Source organism: Bacillus rossius, chromosome 5 (genome assembly GCF_032445375.1).
Source record: "Bacillus rossius redtenbacheri isolate Brsri chromosome 5, Brsri_v3, whole genome shotgun sequence".
NCBI classification, from domain to species: Eukaryota; Metazoa; Arthropoda; class Insecta; order Phasmatodea; family Bacillidae; genus Bacillus; species Bacillus rossius.
Window position 1 is genome coordinate 12,946,980 of NC_086333.1, and position 17,938 is coordinate 12,964,917.

The 17,938-nt window shown below is 36.8% G+C and overlaps 1 protein-coding gene across 3 annotated transcripts in view; it reads right to left on the reverse strand.

Annotated features, from left to right (window-relative positions):
* Window positions 1-17,938, reverse strand: part of LOC134531598 (5'-3' exoribonuclease 1) — a 373,786-nt gene that overhangs the window by 82,497 nt on the left and 273,351 nt on the right. For all 3 annotated transcript variants that reach the window (XM_063367328.1, XM_063367329.1, XM_063367330.1), the window contains exon 24: window positions 9,481-9,675. In XM_063367328.1, the coding sequence (XP_063223398.1) occupies window positions 9,481-9,675 (195 nt within the window). The remainder of the gene's footprint in view (window positions 1-9,480; window positions 9,676-17,938) is intronic.

A 17,938-nucleotide genomic window follows, 5' to 3' on the forward strand; every position in this document is an offset into this window, starting at 1 on the left:
TCATGTAAGAATAATAAAAAATAATGGGACATTTCCTTTAAAAATATGGCAGCGGTAGGTTCTGCAAAGCGATTGGGTGCACACGAAGCTCGCCCGGCTGGCTGGTGCATAAGCTCACCCCTCCCACCCCTCGTTCACATTCTTCAAGGCTAGCTCATCCCTCCCAGACACACAAACCATCTACAGTAGAATCCCGCCGATGCGACCCCCCTCTGATGCGTCCATTCCGTTTATACAACCGTTTTTTGAGAAACCGTAAAAAATTTAAGCAGAGAAGTCAAAAATTTGAGTAAAATCGTAAAATCGGCTGAAAAACAAGTCTGTTACACTTTGTTGGGCGCTATGTGTTCACGTTTATCTTGGCGGGAGCTGTACTGTAAGCAGGCAGGCATACAAAAGACGGCTAAAAATAGATACCACCCCTCTAGACTGTCCACGCGGCAGTGTCTAGCCGAGCTCGGTGCCTCCACTATCGCACGAAAAGCCGTCTCAGCTGTCATGTTATCTTACCCGCCCGGCGGCTTGACGTCATACGTGACGTGACGCTTACCTCTCCCATCCCCTGCTAATTCTTCAAGGCTCATCCCTCCCAGAGCCACAAACATTGTAAAAACCACCCTCCCCCCTCTCCTTTACCAACTAACATTTCAACACATTCCCTCCCTTATTTCAACCTTCTGCGTGAGAAACTGTCAGCATCCTCCTCCCCTCCCACACCGCGTGCGACAAAAGCCAGGTTGTATAGTCCATTCTCTGTAAAATAAATATTTTTATGGGCTTATACAACTGTCCTTTGCCGTTAATAAATATTTAATACTTCATAAGTTTAAGTTATTATGATACAATTTGTTTATTAGTCACACAGCAGTTTCTGCTGAAAAATCACTAATACTTAGGGCCTGGAATTTTTCGCGATCGCGAATTTTGCGAAAATTCGCGCGAATTTCGCATGAAAACGCGAAAAGTAAGTACATTCGCGAAAACCACAACATTTCTATATTACACTGCGAATATATCCCCGAAAAGTATCATTACAGTAGAATCCCGCCGATGCGACCCCCCTCTGATGCGTCCATTCCGTTTATACGACCGTTTTTTGAGAAACCGTGAAAAATTTGAGCAGAGAAAGTCGTAAATTTGAGTAAAATCGGCTGAAAAACAAGTCTGTTACACTTTGTTGGGCACTGTGTTCAACTGTCCACGCGGCAGTGTCTAGCCGAGCTCGGCGCGTCCACTATCGCACGAAAAGCCATCTCAGCGGTCATGTTATCTTACCCGCCCGCACGAAAAGCCGCTGAGGTAGCTTCTACGAGAGCGTAAGAAACTCGTCCGGCCAGGCTGGCGGTAGCGGCGGCTTGACGTCATACGTGACGTGACGCGACGCTTACCTCTCCCATCCCCTGCTAATTCTTCAAGGCTCATCCCTCCCAGAGCCACAAACCATGTAAAAACACCCCCCCCCCCTTTTCCATCTCTAACATTTCAACACATTCCCTTCCTTATTTCAACCTTCTGCGTGAGAAACAGTCATCATCCTCCTCCCCTCCCACACCGCGTGCGACAAAAGCCAGGTTATATAGTCCATTCTCGGTAAAATAAATATTTTTATGGGCTTATACGACTGTCCTTCGCCGTTAATAAATACTTTATAAGTTTAAGTTATTATGAAACAATTTGTTTATTAGTCATACAGCAGTTTCTGCTGAAAAATCACTAATACCTTGAATTTTATTGAATAGAAAAATTTAGCAGGGCCGTAAATATATTTATTTTACTGCATAGTTACTTTTCCATCTGCATTCCAACGTGTTTTTATTTATTTTTTTTTTTTACGCTGTGAAGGGACGTGGACAAGATAATTGCTTGAGCTGTCAAAATAAACATCGCTGACGGCAAAGGCGGGCGCGCATCCTGTCGGTCTGTTGCTGTGATTATCTACTCCAAAAACATGTCACAGCATTTCAGGATAGCATTGTTCTTATATCTTTCGTTTATAGCCGAATGTTTTCTACCTGATCCACACAAGTTCCTTCTCCACGTTTTGAACGAAAATAACCACCAGCTGGCTAGCATAGTCTAACTCGCGTGACGCGAATTCACTTAGCGTGAGTATTTATCGGACCCCATTGTTCAGGGTATGCGAGTCCGAGGTGTAAAATGAATTTTAAAAAGTTGTCTTTTTTACTCCATAGACTATTTGAATATGAAATCTATGCGAACAAAGGCGATTTTTTATGTATTTGGATATATTTGAGGGGGGGGGGGGAATTAGCCCGAATTCTCTATTGCGACCATTCTGTTTATAAGTCCGTTTTTCCGGGAACCGTGAGGGGTCGCATCAGCGGGATTCTACGTATTTGCAGATCACTTATACTCACGTAAGGTTAAAGTATCATTTAACCCAAAAAATTCCATTGACAAACATCTAAATTGGGCTAAGCATGTGGCATCGGCAGCCGAAAAAAAAAAATTGTAGTTGCAAACATCTATAGCAACGTGTCTGTTTTGTGTAACTGTTTTGGATTTAATTGGCTGTTATTATGCATATTAGTCTATTCCTAGTATACATGGATTGTTTATTAAATATGTAAACTATTATATTCAATAACTGCACAATTTAGTCAACATTTAAAATACCGGTAAAATTTTCATTGCATAACGAAAATACCGACTTTAAACCACCGCTTTTCTAATTTGAAAGTACCGCTTTTTGCATACTGAAAACACCGAAATTTTCCAGGCCCTACTAATACTTCAAATTTTATTGAATAGAAAAATTTAGCAGGGCCGTAAATATATTTATTTTACTGCATAGTTACTTTTCAATCTGCATTCCAACGTTTTTTCTTTTCTTTTTCTTTTATTTTATGCTGCGAAGGGACGAGGAAAAGATAATTGCTTGAGCTGTCAAAATAAACATCGCTGACGGCAGGGTGGGAGCGCATCCTGTCGTCTGCCGCTGATTATCTACTCCAAAAACATGTCACAGCATTTCAGGATAGCATTGTTCTTATATCTTTCGTTTATAGCCGAATGTTTTCTACCTGATCCACACAAGTTCCTTCGCCACGTTTTGAACGAAAATAACCAGCCGGCTAGCATAGCCGAACTCATGTGACGCGAGTATTTTATGTATTTGGATATTTTTTATTGGAGGGGGGGGGGGGGGAGGGGTAAAAATTGGCGAGAATTCTCTATTGCGACCATTCCGTTTATAAGTCCGTTTTTCCGGGAACCATGAGGGGTCGCATCAGCGGGATTCTACTGTAGTGTCCTCCCTTATAACACCCCAACTTCGCTCTCCTTTGAAAAACCTTCAGTGAGAAAATGCTCATTTCACCCTCCCTGGGCTATTATGAGGGAGGGGTAAGATCGTTGTAAATATTTTCGGACCCCTCCCTCCCCACCAAAACATGCCCAAAAAAATAGTATGTCAAAATATGTCACTTTTCACACCAAGTTCGAGTTCAGTCATCTCTGGCAAGGAATTTACAAGCTCTCAAACTTAAATATTAATGTATTTTAATAGCAAGGGTCCTATGAAAAGGAATATACCGAATAAAATCAAGCTGCTGTCACCAAACAAAGCATAAAACGGCCCAATGCGTGGTCACTTCGTTATTGCTCACGCGAGAGGCGAGACGTGGAATGTTAGAAGAAAGATAAATGCGGGGGAGACAGACGGCAGCCAGTGTGTTTCCTGCGTGGGGAATAAGTAGCGTAGCTTTTTTTTTTCTGGGAGAAGCGACCTTTTTCTATCAACCCACGGGAAAAGATAATTGCTTGAGCTGTCAAAATAAACATAGCTGCGGCAGTTAAAACAAGTCAAGGCAGGCGTGCATCCAATCGGTCGCTGTGTATATCTACTCGAAAAACATAACATCTCAATTCATAACAAGATTCCTTATAACCTACACGTATTGCCGGATGTTTTCAGCTTGATCCATGCAAGTTGTTTAGCCACGTTTTGAATGAAAACAACTGGCGGGCCAGTGTTGTGCTCTGTTTTGCGGACACACAAAGCTTTTATCAATTTGCTGACAGTTTTAATATATTTTTACTCTCGTTAAAATGAAGCAGATAACGTGATTGTTAACGAGTACAAGCAGCATCCGAGATCGGCTGCAGCGCACGGTACGGGGAGAGGGTGAGCAAGGGCGAGTGAGCGGCCGACTATAAACACGTTGCCACAAAAACCTTTATCTGCACCTGCCGGCAAAAGGACGTGGAATGGGGGTTGTCAAGCGCTGACAGCAGTCGACAGGAAGTGGTATCTATTTTTAGATATGCGCTGCCTACGTCAGTACAACACTAAGCAAGAGAAATGCAGTAACACGCTACTCACCACAAGAAACTTATTTTCTGTCCGATTTTCTTCAGATTTTCGGCCATTTTCTTAGGATATTCAGCAATTTTTTCACGGTTCCTCAAAATCGGGTTGTAATAGAGAGGTGGTCGCAATAAATGGGGCCGTAACAAAAAGGTTTTACTGCATACACTGGTAAATACAGTATCTGCTACTGTCATTAGGGACAGCCTTAATTAGTAGAGCCAAGATTTTATGGTGTTATGAAAAAGGACTTTTCGTCATTAAGAATTGTGGATTTCGTCTTTATCGTCATAAAAAATTAAAACACATGTAATAACATGTACACACCTAGCAGAGCTGCCTTGATCAAATGCTTCAATAATTCGTGGTTAGAGACTTAAAATATGCATATTAAACAATACTATGTTGAGAGTACATAAAAAATTAACAACTAAAATATTCAGTATTCTTACGCAGGTAAGTACTGTTCCTGAGTTCAGGAGAGAGTCTAAATTAATTAAAATATAAACTACAGTTAAACTTTTGTTCTATAAATGCAATATAATTAAGCTCAGGAAAAAGCCACCATTGTCAGCAGTTCAGCATTCTCTGGTTTTAGAGATCTTCTTCTGTCACTTACAACTACAGAATACTTAGAAAAAGATCTTTCTGAGTCCACATTCGTTGCAGGTATCCATATTAACTTTAAAGCAGCAGCTGCAAATTCAGGATAATCCGCTTTCATTTTACATAGTATGTCCACCATGTCTATATAGTTCACATGCGGTTTCTTCTGCTCTTGGGAAACCAGGTTTTGGAGTGTTATGTAGCCTGTCGCTACAGAGGTCTTCTGCACCTTGCAAAGGAAAGGTAGGTTCCCAATATGTTTCTGGAATTCTTTTTCCTCCACACGAATGTTTCCTACATTTTGAGGATTAATTAGAGCGCTGATTCCCAGAAATAGTTGACGAGATGGATCAGTGTTCACCAGATCAATCAGTTTTATAAGACTGAGTTTAGCTGTGTTCTTGAACTGCTCTTTAAGGGCTGCAGAGTGGACAGTTTTCATTTCAGCCAAAATGTCTTCAACATTTTCAGGAAATATTCCCTTAGCCAAGACATCAAGAGTAGTTTGCAGTTTACTCAATTTTGTGCACAACTGATGAGCAGTAGGATACTTTGTTCCTTCAAGAAAATTAATTAGCTCTACAAAGGTGTTACAGTTTTGAGCCACAAATGTAAGAGTGGCCTCAAGACATTGTAACTCTTCCTTCTGGAGTCCCTTGATATATTAAACACCAGAGTTATCTTCGCTAAGCTGCTCAAAGAATTCCACAATGTCGTGCAGATGGAGTGCGAGGTATGATACAGATTCAAACCATGTGTTCCAACGTGTAACAACTGGCATGGGGAATAACTTGACGAGAGCCTTGTTTTCTCCATGTTTCTGGAGAAGAAATTGAAGGTATGCATGCCTCCTCTTTCTGGTGTTAAGAAAGGCCATCTTTACCTTACAAACGAAGAGGTTCAGTTCTTCCAAGTTGTTTTGCCAGATCTGCCCAACAATGTTTACTTTATGGGCCCAACATTGTATGTGGTACATGTGGTCACCAAATACACCTTCAAGGGTGCCAGCAGATTTTGTCATGTACCTGGCACTATCTGTAACATACGCAATTATGTTTTCTTCCTTGACTTCATATTTGGAGCATACATCAATCACTGCCCGAGAACAACAAACAGCATTTGCTGCATCAAGGACACAAGAAGCCCCTAAGATAACATCTTGTTCAGCACCTGGTTTCAGAATTTTAAACAAGATGTTGAAAACACAATTATTACTCTTGTCAGTGGTTTCATCTGCGAGTATGACCACATCTTGCCCCAAGAGCTGCTGCTTGATTTCCACTTCTTTTTTCTCTCTAAGTAGGGGAATGTACTTTTTCCTCATCCAATCCGCTGTTGGAAGATAACCAGCACCACTTACATGCTTCTGCATCCATGCAGTCAACTTGCTGTTGTCAAGTTTCTCAAGAGGAATACCTGCAGCTACAAAGGCTTCAACAGTTTCGAGAACAAAATCTTCCTTTTGTTTTTTTTCGCATATTTGCGCCACTCCTGCTTCTGGGATAGAAAGCTGTCGTTTCAAAGTGCATGGGGATCGTTTAGCTTTTACATGTTTGTCGCTAATTATGTGCTTGTTTACCATGTCCTTACGTTCATGCTCCAAACGGCAATTACAATATTTACAGAAAAGTATTTTTCCGTCACTGACATATAATCCCTCATTCTTAAACTCGTCAGCACGTGATGCTGCAGTAGCTTTATTTTTCGGCATGATTAAGAAATTTAGCTTTCATTTATGCACGTCATTTGTAAACAAAGCCCGGAGGTACCAAAAACTAGTATTTACTGAAGTTGTAGCTAAAAAATAAACCGCGGGAAGCCTACTTTTTACAGGCGAGAGAGCCTACCCGAAGTAAAAGGTTAGGTTATGTCAGGTCAGTGAAATAAATGTTTTTATTTATTTTCCGGAAGGGTTGGGTAGGTAAGCGTTATTTAAAATATTTAATGATCGTAAAATAAATAAATCCTTGCAATATGGTGCTTTTTCATTAGCGATCTGAAAACTTCGATTATGTTACGATTTTGGCTCTCTCGCCTGTGAAGTGTGAAATGAAAATTGAAGGCTTGACGGTAAACTGCTTATTCAACAAGCACACAAAATTGCGTTACAGTGAAATTTCATTAAATATCAAGTGATCATTAAATATCAATATTCGCTTTCATTTTATTTTCATACGTATTTATTTAATGAATGCAGTTTTTGTTCACGTGTATTTTTGAAAGGATACAGCAAACAAGGCGCTGAGATTTTTCACGTTGTTGTGTTTGTTAACTTGTTAATTTTAGTTTACGATCGTCAGTTGTTAATATTGCGTGATCTCTAGTGGCTAGATGAGTTTTAAAAACCCTAACCTAACTCCGATGACGATCTTTTTTTTGTTCGTGAAATCGTCAATTTTTGTGACTTGATGTAAGTTTTTGGACATACGCCATTGCTAAGAACTTTTTCTGTTGAAGAAAAACTAATAAATAAAATAAATAAATAAAAATAAAAATACTCAAAAAAAGATACAAAAAACACACAAAATTAAGCAAACAATTGCTGTTGTCAACAAGGATATGAACACCACAAAATATTCCGAAACAGGAATATGGTCAACAAACAAAGAAAAAACAAAGAAAAATGTACTAAGAGAACGAAAAAATCCCCACAAATGATGACAACACAAAAATATTGAAACCCAAAATAATTCAGCACAACAGTTGAAGCAAGACAAAAAACATGACAAAACGAAAAAACAAACAAATACAATAGTTTTACCTAAACAGAAACAAGCGACGTTTCGGGAACTGCTATCTGCTCCCGTCCTCAGGCAGAGACGCACATGGCACTGTGTTTCCGTACCATGTGCGTCTCTGCCTGAGGACGGGAGCAGATAGCAGTTCCCGAAACGTCGCTTGTTTCTGTTTAGGTAAAACTATTGTATTTGTTTGTTTTTTCGTTTTGTCATGTTTTTTGTCTTGCTTCAACTGTTGTGCTGAATTATTTTGGGTTTCAATATTTTTGTGTTGTCATCATTTGTGGGGATTTTTTCGTTCTCTTAGTACATTTTTCTTTGTTTTTTCTTTGTTTGCTGACCATATTCCTGTTTCGGAATATTTTGTGGTGTTCATATCCTTGTTGACAACAGCAATTGTTTGCTTAATTTTGTGTGTTTTTTGTATCTTTTTTTGAGTATTTTTATTTTTATTTTTATTTATTTATTTTATTTATTAGTTTTTCTTCAACAGAAAAAGTTCTTAGCAATGGCGTATGTCCAAAAACTTACATCAAGTCATGCACTCCCATTGCACAAATCTTTTAAAGATAACGTCAATTTTTGTGATATATTGTAATTTTTTAAGATGAATAATTAACGTATTAAATAACCACCACACTGCAGTTGGATGACGACCATTTCTTCTACAAACAGATACGGAATTTTTGTCAATCAACCAATAGTCGGTAGTTAACGATTTAAATCAATATTGAGGTGTTTATTTGTGGTTAGAAAACATTTCACATTTTTCGCGGTTTGGGATGAATTTCGCGTGAAAATTCGTGATTTCGCATAAAACCATATAATCTTGGCTCTATTAATTAGTGATTTGTTCAAACGCTGAGAATAGTTCATGATTTTGACAGTGCTTATGAATGGTTTTATGCCATCATTATTTGTTTAGAGGTAAGTGCTGTAATGGTGCTTTTTTTCATTATATGCATAAATTCACAGAAAAATAATTACAGAAAATCATGTAAAGTTAAAGAATATCACTCAGGAAATAAAATATGGCACTCTTATATCATGGTTCTTTGACTAAAACACAAGTGTTGCCCACAAGAGTTAGGATGCATCCGGGCAAGTATAAGACAATAATTTTTGTTAGAAAATTAAAATTTTTAGAGTTATTTTGTGTATATTTGGTGTAAGAAAAATAACAAATTACCTCAAAATATATTAAAAGATGGATGTTAAGATTAATGGTATGGGGAACTTTGGGTGCTTAAGAAAAATTGTCTTAATGGATTTAATTGTACAGTAAATTCCTGTTAAGTAGTTTCTCGATGTACTAAAACATTTAGACTTATCAATAAGGAAAAATTTACTAAAAGAGGATAAATTATAAGTATTCATTGGTCCAGAGCTAAATTTTGAAAAATTATTATACAAAAAATTTTTTAAAGTGAAATTTTCTTAATAATTTTTAATTGTAACTATTTAATTAATTTTTAATTGTAACTATTTAATTTATAACAGTTAAGATAATATGCATAAAAATTAATAAAAAATGACATAATTTTTATAGACTATCTAAAGGAAGTATGTATGTTTCTATACATTATTTTTTTTGTAATGTGATTGCAGTATCCATCTATAGTGTCAGCCAGTTTAGGTCTTCCATAACTATTTGACTGGCACTCAATATAAACAATAAAATAAATATCTCTATACATTTGTTAGGAAACTGGAACTAGAGAAAATGTTTAAAATTCAAAGAGACTTGAATTGGTTCTGCTGCTAAACTGAAAACTGCAGAGGAGCGAAGGCAGTGAGGCACATTACCAGCGTGCTGCACAATGGTGACAGGCTTGTTGTTCTTGTTTTCCAGTCTCTGGCCGTGACTGAGGTTCAGCAGGCTGCGAGCCGGCAGCTTGTAGCCCCTAGAGCCGCAGCTGTTGAAGGTCAGGCCGCCTTCGAACTCCCTGTCGAACAGTATCTGGTAGAGCACATCCTCCTCCTTTTCTGACATGGCAATACCTGCAACACAGTCAATGGTACTTCCAATGGAAACTTTGTAACAAACAGAAAAAGCATACATTCACAAATAATTAGGTGATGTAGTTGGAGAAAATTTAACACGTATGGTCTGGGCTGTGCCATGTTAAAACTTCATTTCAGACTTTCAATTAGAATTTTTCGACCGTAGAGATGACTGCATGAGCCCGTGACATGACACTAGCAAACTTTTGTGCCATCCCAAGGCAAAAATGTTTCCGTGGTAGTACACTGGGCAAGGGGTGATCACAATACATCATTAGTAAGAAACTGAATTTTGTCTACAAGACTGCTTTAATTTTTTTGCATTATGAATAATCATACTTTTAATTTTCATGGTGAGAAATTATGTTGCAGTTAGTCTGAAAAGCCATGCTAAGCTGTGTCTATACATATTACCCAGTGGCTAACTTTGTGTTTTTTCTTCAAGCATAATGTTCCATTTTTTTTTAAAAATATTTATTTAGTAAACTTACCACCTTTAATAATTAATGTTTGACATCTAACCTCTAAAATGTATGAACATTCCAAACATGTTTAAAAATTAAAAAAAAATATTTGAAGAGGGTTTTGTAATGTTGAAATTAGGTTGTCTTTAGCCAGGTCAAACAGATTTCGTAACACACAGATTGTAAGCTAAAAAAAAAAAAAACCCTTTCGGCACAGCCTACAGGCGTAAGTAGATTTTGAAATATTTTTTATGGAAATATTTTGGAAACATCTTTAAACTCCTGGAACATTGTAAAAACTTAACGTAGCCTACATAACATCATATATATTCACCAATATACAAAAAAGATTGATATAACATATTCTCATATTCCATGCAGCAAAAATACTTTGAATGTTTTTAACTTAACGCATCAAGCATTAAATGTCTTAATGAATTTCATATTAAGCATACTAAGGTAGTTATGCAATATTTCTGATTTTCCAACACTATTTTCAATCCTTTGCACTAATACGTGGTCGTATAAATTTTTTTTGGACAAAGATTCAAAGTCACATTAAGAGGGTTATTTATAAATTGCAACAAAATTGATACTAAGAAAGTTATATATTTTTTTAAAATTTCTACCCCTGTTTTTACGGTAATAGTTTATTTCGTCAAAAATTGTTTCAGCCAAAGGTTTTAGATAAAGTTTAGGCATTTTACAATACATGCATTATAATGGATTCAATAGTGTAGCTATTTTAAATAATTCAAGGTTTTATAATAAATTAGAAAAAAATTGGATAGTGTACATGGTACGGAAATTATTAATTTTCTTTTAATTCTACCCTTGTTTTTTTTTTTCAACCCCCTGCAGCAACGGTTCATCTAATCAAAAATTGTTTCAGACAAAAGTAATAGATAAAAATTATAAGATTTACCAACAATTTGAACGGATTCGATTTTGTCCTTACTAAGGGAGTTATAATTTTTTTTGACTTCCAACCCTTATTCTACCACCCCTTTCAGTAATGGTTGGTCGTATGGAAAATTATTTCAGCAGAAAATTTTAGATAATATTTATATGCTTTACCAACAATTTCAATGGATTTATTAGTGAGAATAGTTATGAATTTTTTTATCTTCAACCCCTCGCAGTAATGGTTGGTCATATAAAAAATGAAAGAAAGTTGTAGATAATATTTTTAAGTTTTACAATAAAAAGGAATGAATTAAATAGTGTAAAAGGAATTAATTTTATGCATTTTTTTTAAATTTCCACACCTTTTTTAAAACCCTTGCAGCAATGATTTATCTTATCAAAAATTGTTTCAGACAACAATTTTAGATTAAAATTATAAGATTTACAAACAATTCAAACAGATTTCATAGTGTACCTACAAAGAGGGTTATGATTTTTTTAAAATTATACCTCTCATTTTTTTCAACCCCTTGCAGCAATGGTTAGTTTAATCGAAAATTATCTCAGACAAAGGTTTTAGAAAAATATTATAAGATTAATAAAAAATTTGCACGAATTCAATGTTGTTCATATGAAGGGAGTTTTAATTTTTTTTGGTCCTCCAACCCTTGTTTATTAAACATCTTGCAGTAATAGTTGGATGTATAAAAAATTATTTCAGATGAAAGTTATGGTTAATAATTTAAGGTTTTACAATAAAACAGGACGGATTTAAAAATGAACCTACACGGTAAGTAAATTATGAAATTTTAAAAATTCTACCCCTTTGTTTTTTCATTTGCTGCAACAATAGTTTGTCTTATCAAAAATTGTTTCAGAAAAAGGTTTTAGATAAAAATTATAATATTTACAAACATTTTGAATGTAATTAATATTGCACTTACTAAGGGAGTTATGAAATTTTTAAAATTCTACCACTTAGTTTTTCAACCCCTTGAGGAATGGTTCATCTAACCAAAAATTGTTTCAGACTAAAGTTTTAAATAAAAATTATAAGATTAATAAAACATTTGCAAGAATTTGATGTTGTTCATATGAATGGAGTTTTAATTTTTTTTTGTCCTCCAACCCTTGTTTATTCAACCCCTTGCAGTTATGGTTGGTCGTATCGAAAACTCATTCAGACAAAAGATTTACATATTACTCCTACGAGTTATAATATGTTACAAAATATGTGATATTTTCTATATTATGGGAGTTACAGCATTTTTTTTCTGTTTTTTAAAAAAACCTTCCCCATTTCTGCCCCTTTGGTCGGATATTGCCCATTAACGAACTTGACAGAGATTTTCCACTACAAGATTTTATGTATGAGTTTGGAAGTGATTAGGGAAAAATTGTGACAGTTATTGTGTCCACAATAAAGTGATATAAATAAATATAAATATATATATATATATAAATTGTGCCGTTTCAGTGCCACTTTCAGGCACAAATGTACGAATTTAAATTTAATTTTTAATTTTTAAAGAAGGAAACCAAATAATAAATTAGTTTTTTTTATTTTATTAAATTATGTTTCTATTACTGTACACTCCGACGTAAGCTTGTGCAACCCAGTGCACCTGCGCTTGTTCGCAGGCTTCAATTATATACTGTTTGCTGACGATTTGTGATCGCAGCATCTCGGCCGCGGTTCGCGTCACGTTTTCTCCATGTAACAGAATGACTTTCGTGTTAGCGAACGCTACCCCAACCCCACTGCTAGCAACTTTCATTTCTCGGAGGCAAGCATACGTAAGGGTTTTGCCGTCACGTACTGGACCAAGTTACAGCCAGCGGCGAAGCCTCGGGACGGTCCACATGACGCCTTTCCCAGGCGACTTAGCAAATTTAAACCCCCCTCCCCTCATCAACCACCGGTGGCTTCACAGGAACTACAACCCGGAGCATCGACCCCCAGTGAACCCAGGCGGGGACATTGTCTCCCCAAGGACATTCCCACTTGTCAAACAGAGCCCTCAGCGAAGTCTAAGGGCGGGAAAAATCCCTAACCTTGCTCTGAGCGCTGGTCGCGAGCGCGCCCACTGCACTCTAGCGGAGGTTTCTGTGACCCTCCAGACAGGTTCTCGTCTTGGCCACCAGAGCGCAATACTTATCCCTCCCATAAGAAAAAGCTTGTCACAATCGACCTTGGCAGCAGTCGCAGTGCGATTGCGATTTTAGTTCGCCTACGACTCGCGTGAGAGCGCGGCGAATATGTTGCAGTCTGCTTCTCCCCTTCGGGCATCTCCGGACACCTTCGGGCAATCACCACCCCCCCTTCTTTGGCTGGGGGCAGTTGCTTCCTTTAATTAGGCGCCCCGACACCGTTTTTTGAAGATTCAGCGGGCAGCATCAGGTCTGTGCGGACCACGCGTCGCGATCCGCGAGAGTTAATCTCCGAAGTTTATCTCCAAGACTCGACACTACGTCATGTAGTCGCCAACGTCAAGGAATAGAGGCCTCAATTTTCTAATTTCTAAATTTCGCTGCCCGCAATAGTTTTTTTGTTAATCTAAATTATTTCATTTTCTCTGATCATGATTACCGAGAACTACCGTGCCGCGAGCTGCATTCCCTGCTCCTGGAGGCAGTCTACATGAACTTCACCCTGCTGTTTTGGGTAAGTGGTCGTCATCCCTACCCCCCCCCCCCTTTTTTTTTTGCCTTTCACTGGGCATAGTCTTGCCCAGGCCAAGCCGCCTGTTAACCAGTCTAAGTAATTTGGGACTTTGGTTGCATGCGGGGTCCAAAATCAGCCTCCAAAATCAGCCTCCAAAATGAGCTCCAAAATTAGCTTCGAAGATTATCTCCAAAATTAGCTGCAAGCTCCAAAATTAGCTGCAAGCTCACTCCAAGTTTAACTCCGAGTTTATCTCCAAGTTTCTACTCAAAATGATTTCTTCTGGACTTTAATCTGCCGAAATCTCCGGTTCCAGGACACAGGATATAATTAAATTTCAATGTAATTGTTTATTTCTTTTGAGCCTGCGAGCTAACTTAAAACCAGTATTAAGTTCAAGATGTATTATTGTTACTTTTATATGTATTTTGTTGCCCCGGGGCTCCCTCCATTTTGTAATCAATATGTTTTAATACCAGTGTACTTAAAAGATAAAAAAAAAAAGTAAATTATTTTAGTAAAAAGGGCACTTATATAAATCAAACCACCAGTCTTGTTATTTCATTAGTATTCATCCCCGATCCACATAGCCTACTAGAGTTGCTAGGAGGTTATAAATAAAATTATTTTATACGACGTAAGGGCACCTCTGTGATTATTGTTGTTATTGTTTTGTTTTCTGTGCTGACGCTTCCAAGGCCTTAATTTAATTATTCACTTTTGAGTGTTTACCTGCAGCCCAGCGTTCGTTATAAAAATGGTAATCAGAGCGTGGTTTCTTACAAAAATAGTAGCAGTTAGCGTGGTTTGATCTCTGCTACAAGTTGGTATCATAGAGCAATTTTCTGCTTCATGTTGGAAGTTGGTAGTATTTAACGTGGTTTGGTTTATATGCATACCCAAATAATAATTTTAATTTTTAATTTGAAATTTTAAACATAATGAATTATATAACTTAACGGTTTTTAGAGTTTATTTAGATTCAGATTGTATGACATATTATTGTAAGTCCTAAAACTGGCACCCAACCTGATTCACCCAAAGTGAGTTAAATTAAAATTTTCTCGTATTTTACGTCCCGCTGTGACTGTGTTTGCGCGTGGTGAGACACCGCGCGGCCCCTTCGCGTCGGCGCGACGTCTCTCAGGCAGCGTGCCTTATCAGGCGCGCGTGTCTTTCTCCCTGTCACCACTTCACCCCTCCCCTTCACGCCTCACCGGCTGGTGGAGGCAAGGTCATGCCGTTGACCCGTGTCCGGCAGCGTAAACAATGCGTTGCAATCTAGTTTGTTCCTCACGGCCGACAGTGCCCAGAGTTTGTCTAAATTCCTCCTTTTATCTGTGTTTTTTTTATAACACATCCGCCTGAAAACTAGGCCATCTTTGTGAAAAACATATACATAGAAGTCCTTTCGGACATCGTGGTTTTTTTTGTTTTGTCTCTCAGCGTCTTGCGCGCGCCGACATGTTATCTCTTCACCACATGACAGGGCCGCCAACCGCGTGGAACTCTTCTCTACTCCACCCACGTACCACGTATTTTGTAAACAAACTACCCATGCTTTGTATGTCCTAATAATATAATTTTTATGTCACAAAACAAGCACTATAAATAATCTATACTGCATTAAATCTAGCAGCAAAGTATTTTCTTAATTTAGGGGAACTTAAGGTATAACATAATAATTTTATATATAACTTATAATAATATTAAAAATACAAATAATATGATAATATAACATATTTTATTTTAGCTAATGTTAAGAAACTTCTATTGTTTACCATTTTCTAAGTATCTTAAAATTAACAATAAAGCATTTTAATAATACATAAAATAAATCTAAAAAAGGGTCCATTCATTAAGCTATATAAAATAAGAATATGCTCTTAAGTAATATTAACTAGTACTCTAATCCAATTGCGTCGTTCACAAGCTACGTGAATATACTTCGACGTACCATTTCATTGTGTCACCATACACATCCATGTGCCTAGCTTTTGTTTAGATTTATTTCGTGATCACCCAACGAGAGGTGCAATCACTCATGCCTTTAAGGAAAGGTTACTGAATTAAATTGTTTATATACACGGGTTGAATCCCCAATACCTTTTACGCTAGACATGAGGTGAGGAATTTATTGTAAGATAGAGTACTATATTTTTTTTAACGTCGAGTTTTCTATAAGCATTTTACCAATTAATCTAAGAATGCTAAGTAACGGATAAATAATATTTTTGTGATTATGATTTTTGAGTAAACAATTTATTAACTTTTATATTTTTTTGGATCGGTATCAATTTCTTTTATAAGGTGGCGTACAACTACGTATTTAAAACTGAGCACAGTAGCTCGTGCATCACTGTACACTAAATTTGATTGTTTTCTTGCTCTCTACCTAAAATTAGTAGTTTGATGTTCATTATTATTTTACAGTGTTTTGCAACTGTTTATGTATTTCTACAGTCGAGCTAGGTCAAGCTAGTCACAGTGCAGCACTAAATTCAGGCGTTAAATCGCGAGAGGTCCTCTGAGCCAATGAGCCAAGACCTGGCCCTCTAGGTGAAAAATCCTATGACCATCAAGTGTCCCTGGGTTAGATCCCCAGCTCTCACCCTTTGGACGACCTATGTTCAAACCCCCTCTAAGGCAGTGTGAACTTTTGTGCCCGCCATGGAAGATCCGACAGCGAAATTATAATTAATTTAAAAATTAGCTTTTTTTAGGATATAGTATATCATTTTACGATTTTACTTATAGTTTTTATAAAATTTAAGTGCAAGAATTATGATTAATTAAAATTATATAATAACTACAATACTATATCAGTCAATTTCTTATAATCTAAATTTTCTTTACATTATCCATTCTTCATCCAAATTCGTTGATCTTTTGGGTTTCGAACCCGAACTAACTCAGGGGTGAAATTCCCTCGTAGGTCTCTCTGCTTCAGCCTGATGGTCTGATCAACCGTCAGAGCTTGAACATATTGAGCCTATGTGAGTTAATAAATGTAGGTATCCGGGACAGAGGTGTACTTCGCTTTTCAAGCAAGTCATTAAATTCATTTATTTCATCAGATCCATCGTCAGATTGTGCAGAGCTATGACTCAATGCCTTCGACTTCTTATGGACAGCGAAACAATTATGTACAGGGGTTATATTCCCAAATTTAGTTTGTAAGTTACGGGTTACCATACCCATTTACAGGGGTTACAATCCCCATTAGTCACCGAGTGCTCAAGGATGCATTTCCCTTGTTTCGGCCTCAGTGCTTTTCGGCCTCCCTCACAGCGCCCATTTTGTGTTCCTACACGATATCCAAAATCTGAGATCAACAGGATGAATTTCATTTCATTAATATAGCAAAGACATAAATAGTTGTAAGCATACAGGTACTTTAAATTTAAGCTTTGAATTTAATATTTTTTATTTATTAAATGAGTTTAAGGATTTATTTTGAATAATTCAAACCAAGTTTAAATGGACCCTATTTAATTATAAACCTTGTGTTTGACTTATAAAGTGTTACAGTCAAAGGTCATGGAATTAATTCTGCTTTATTACAAGTAGTAGGGCAGCATACATATTTTTTTATCTTTTCTTTTAGCTCATTAATAATAATAAAATCAATCATATTAAAATACGTATTCCCCAGAAATTAAGCAGCTACGAGGTGACTAGTCTCATTTTAATATTTATGGTAATCACCGAGAAGGGTGAAATACTTTCAACCCCCGACGACAGGTCCACTAAATTAATTTGGATATGTTTAAGCATCCCGTTTCTAGGCTAGCACATTCGAGGTAATTTAAGATATTTTAATTTTTAATTTTTTTACTTAGTAATACCTCTCTGATGTTTTTTTTTTTTAATCTTCATGAAGTTTGTTCCACGATTTTATATATTTAATTTCTGATTATGTTCCTTTTTTTTTAATATTCATAATTCGTGAAGTAAGCAAGAATAATGTTTGTAGTGTTTTTTTTACTGATGTTGCGTTAATACTTTTACATGTTTATTTCTTTATTTTCCTTGTACGTAAATGTGATGTACAGTGACGTACATGGATTCTGAGCACAGAAGCTGTCACATCTAGCCATTTCTCTTTTTCGTTTGCATTCTACCCCAAAGTCGTATTTCTTTTACATCGTTATCGATGAGATGCTTTATTTAAGCAAGAGCTACGTGACTTCCAGATGGAAAACTGGTTTCTTTTATGTGTTTT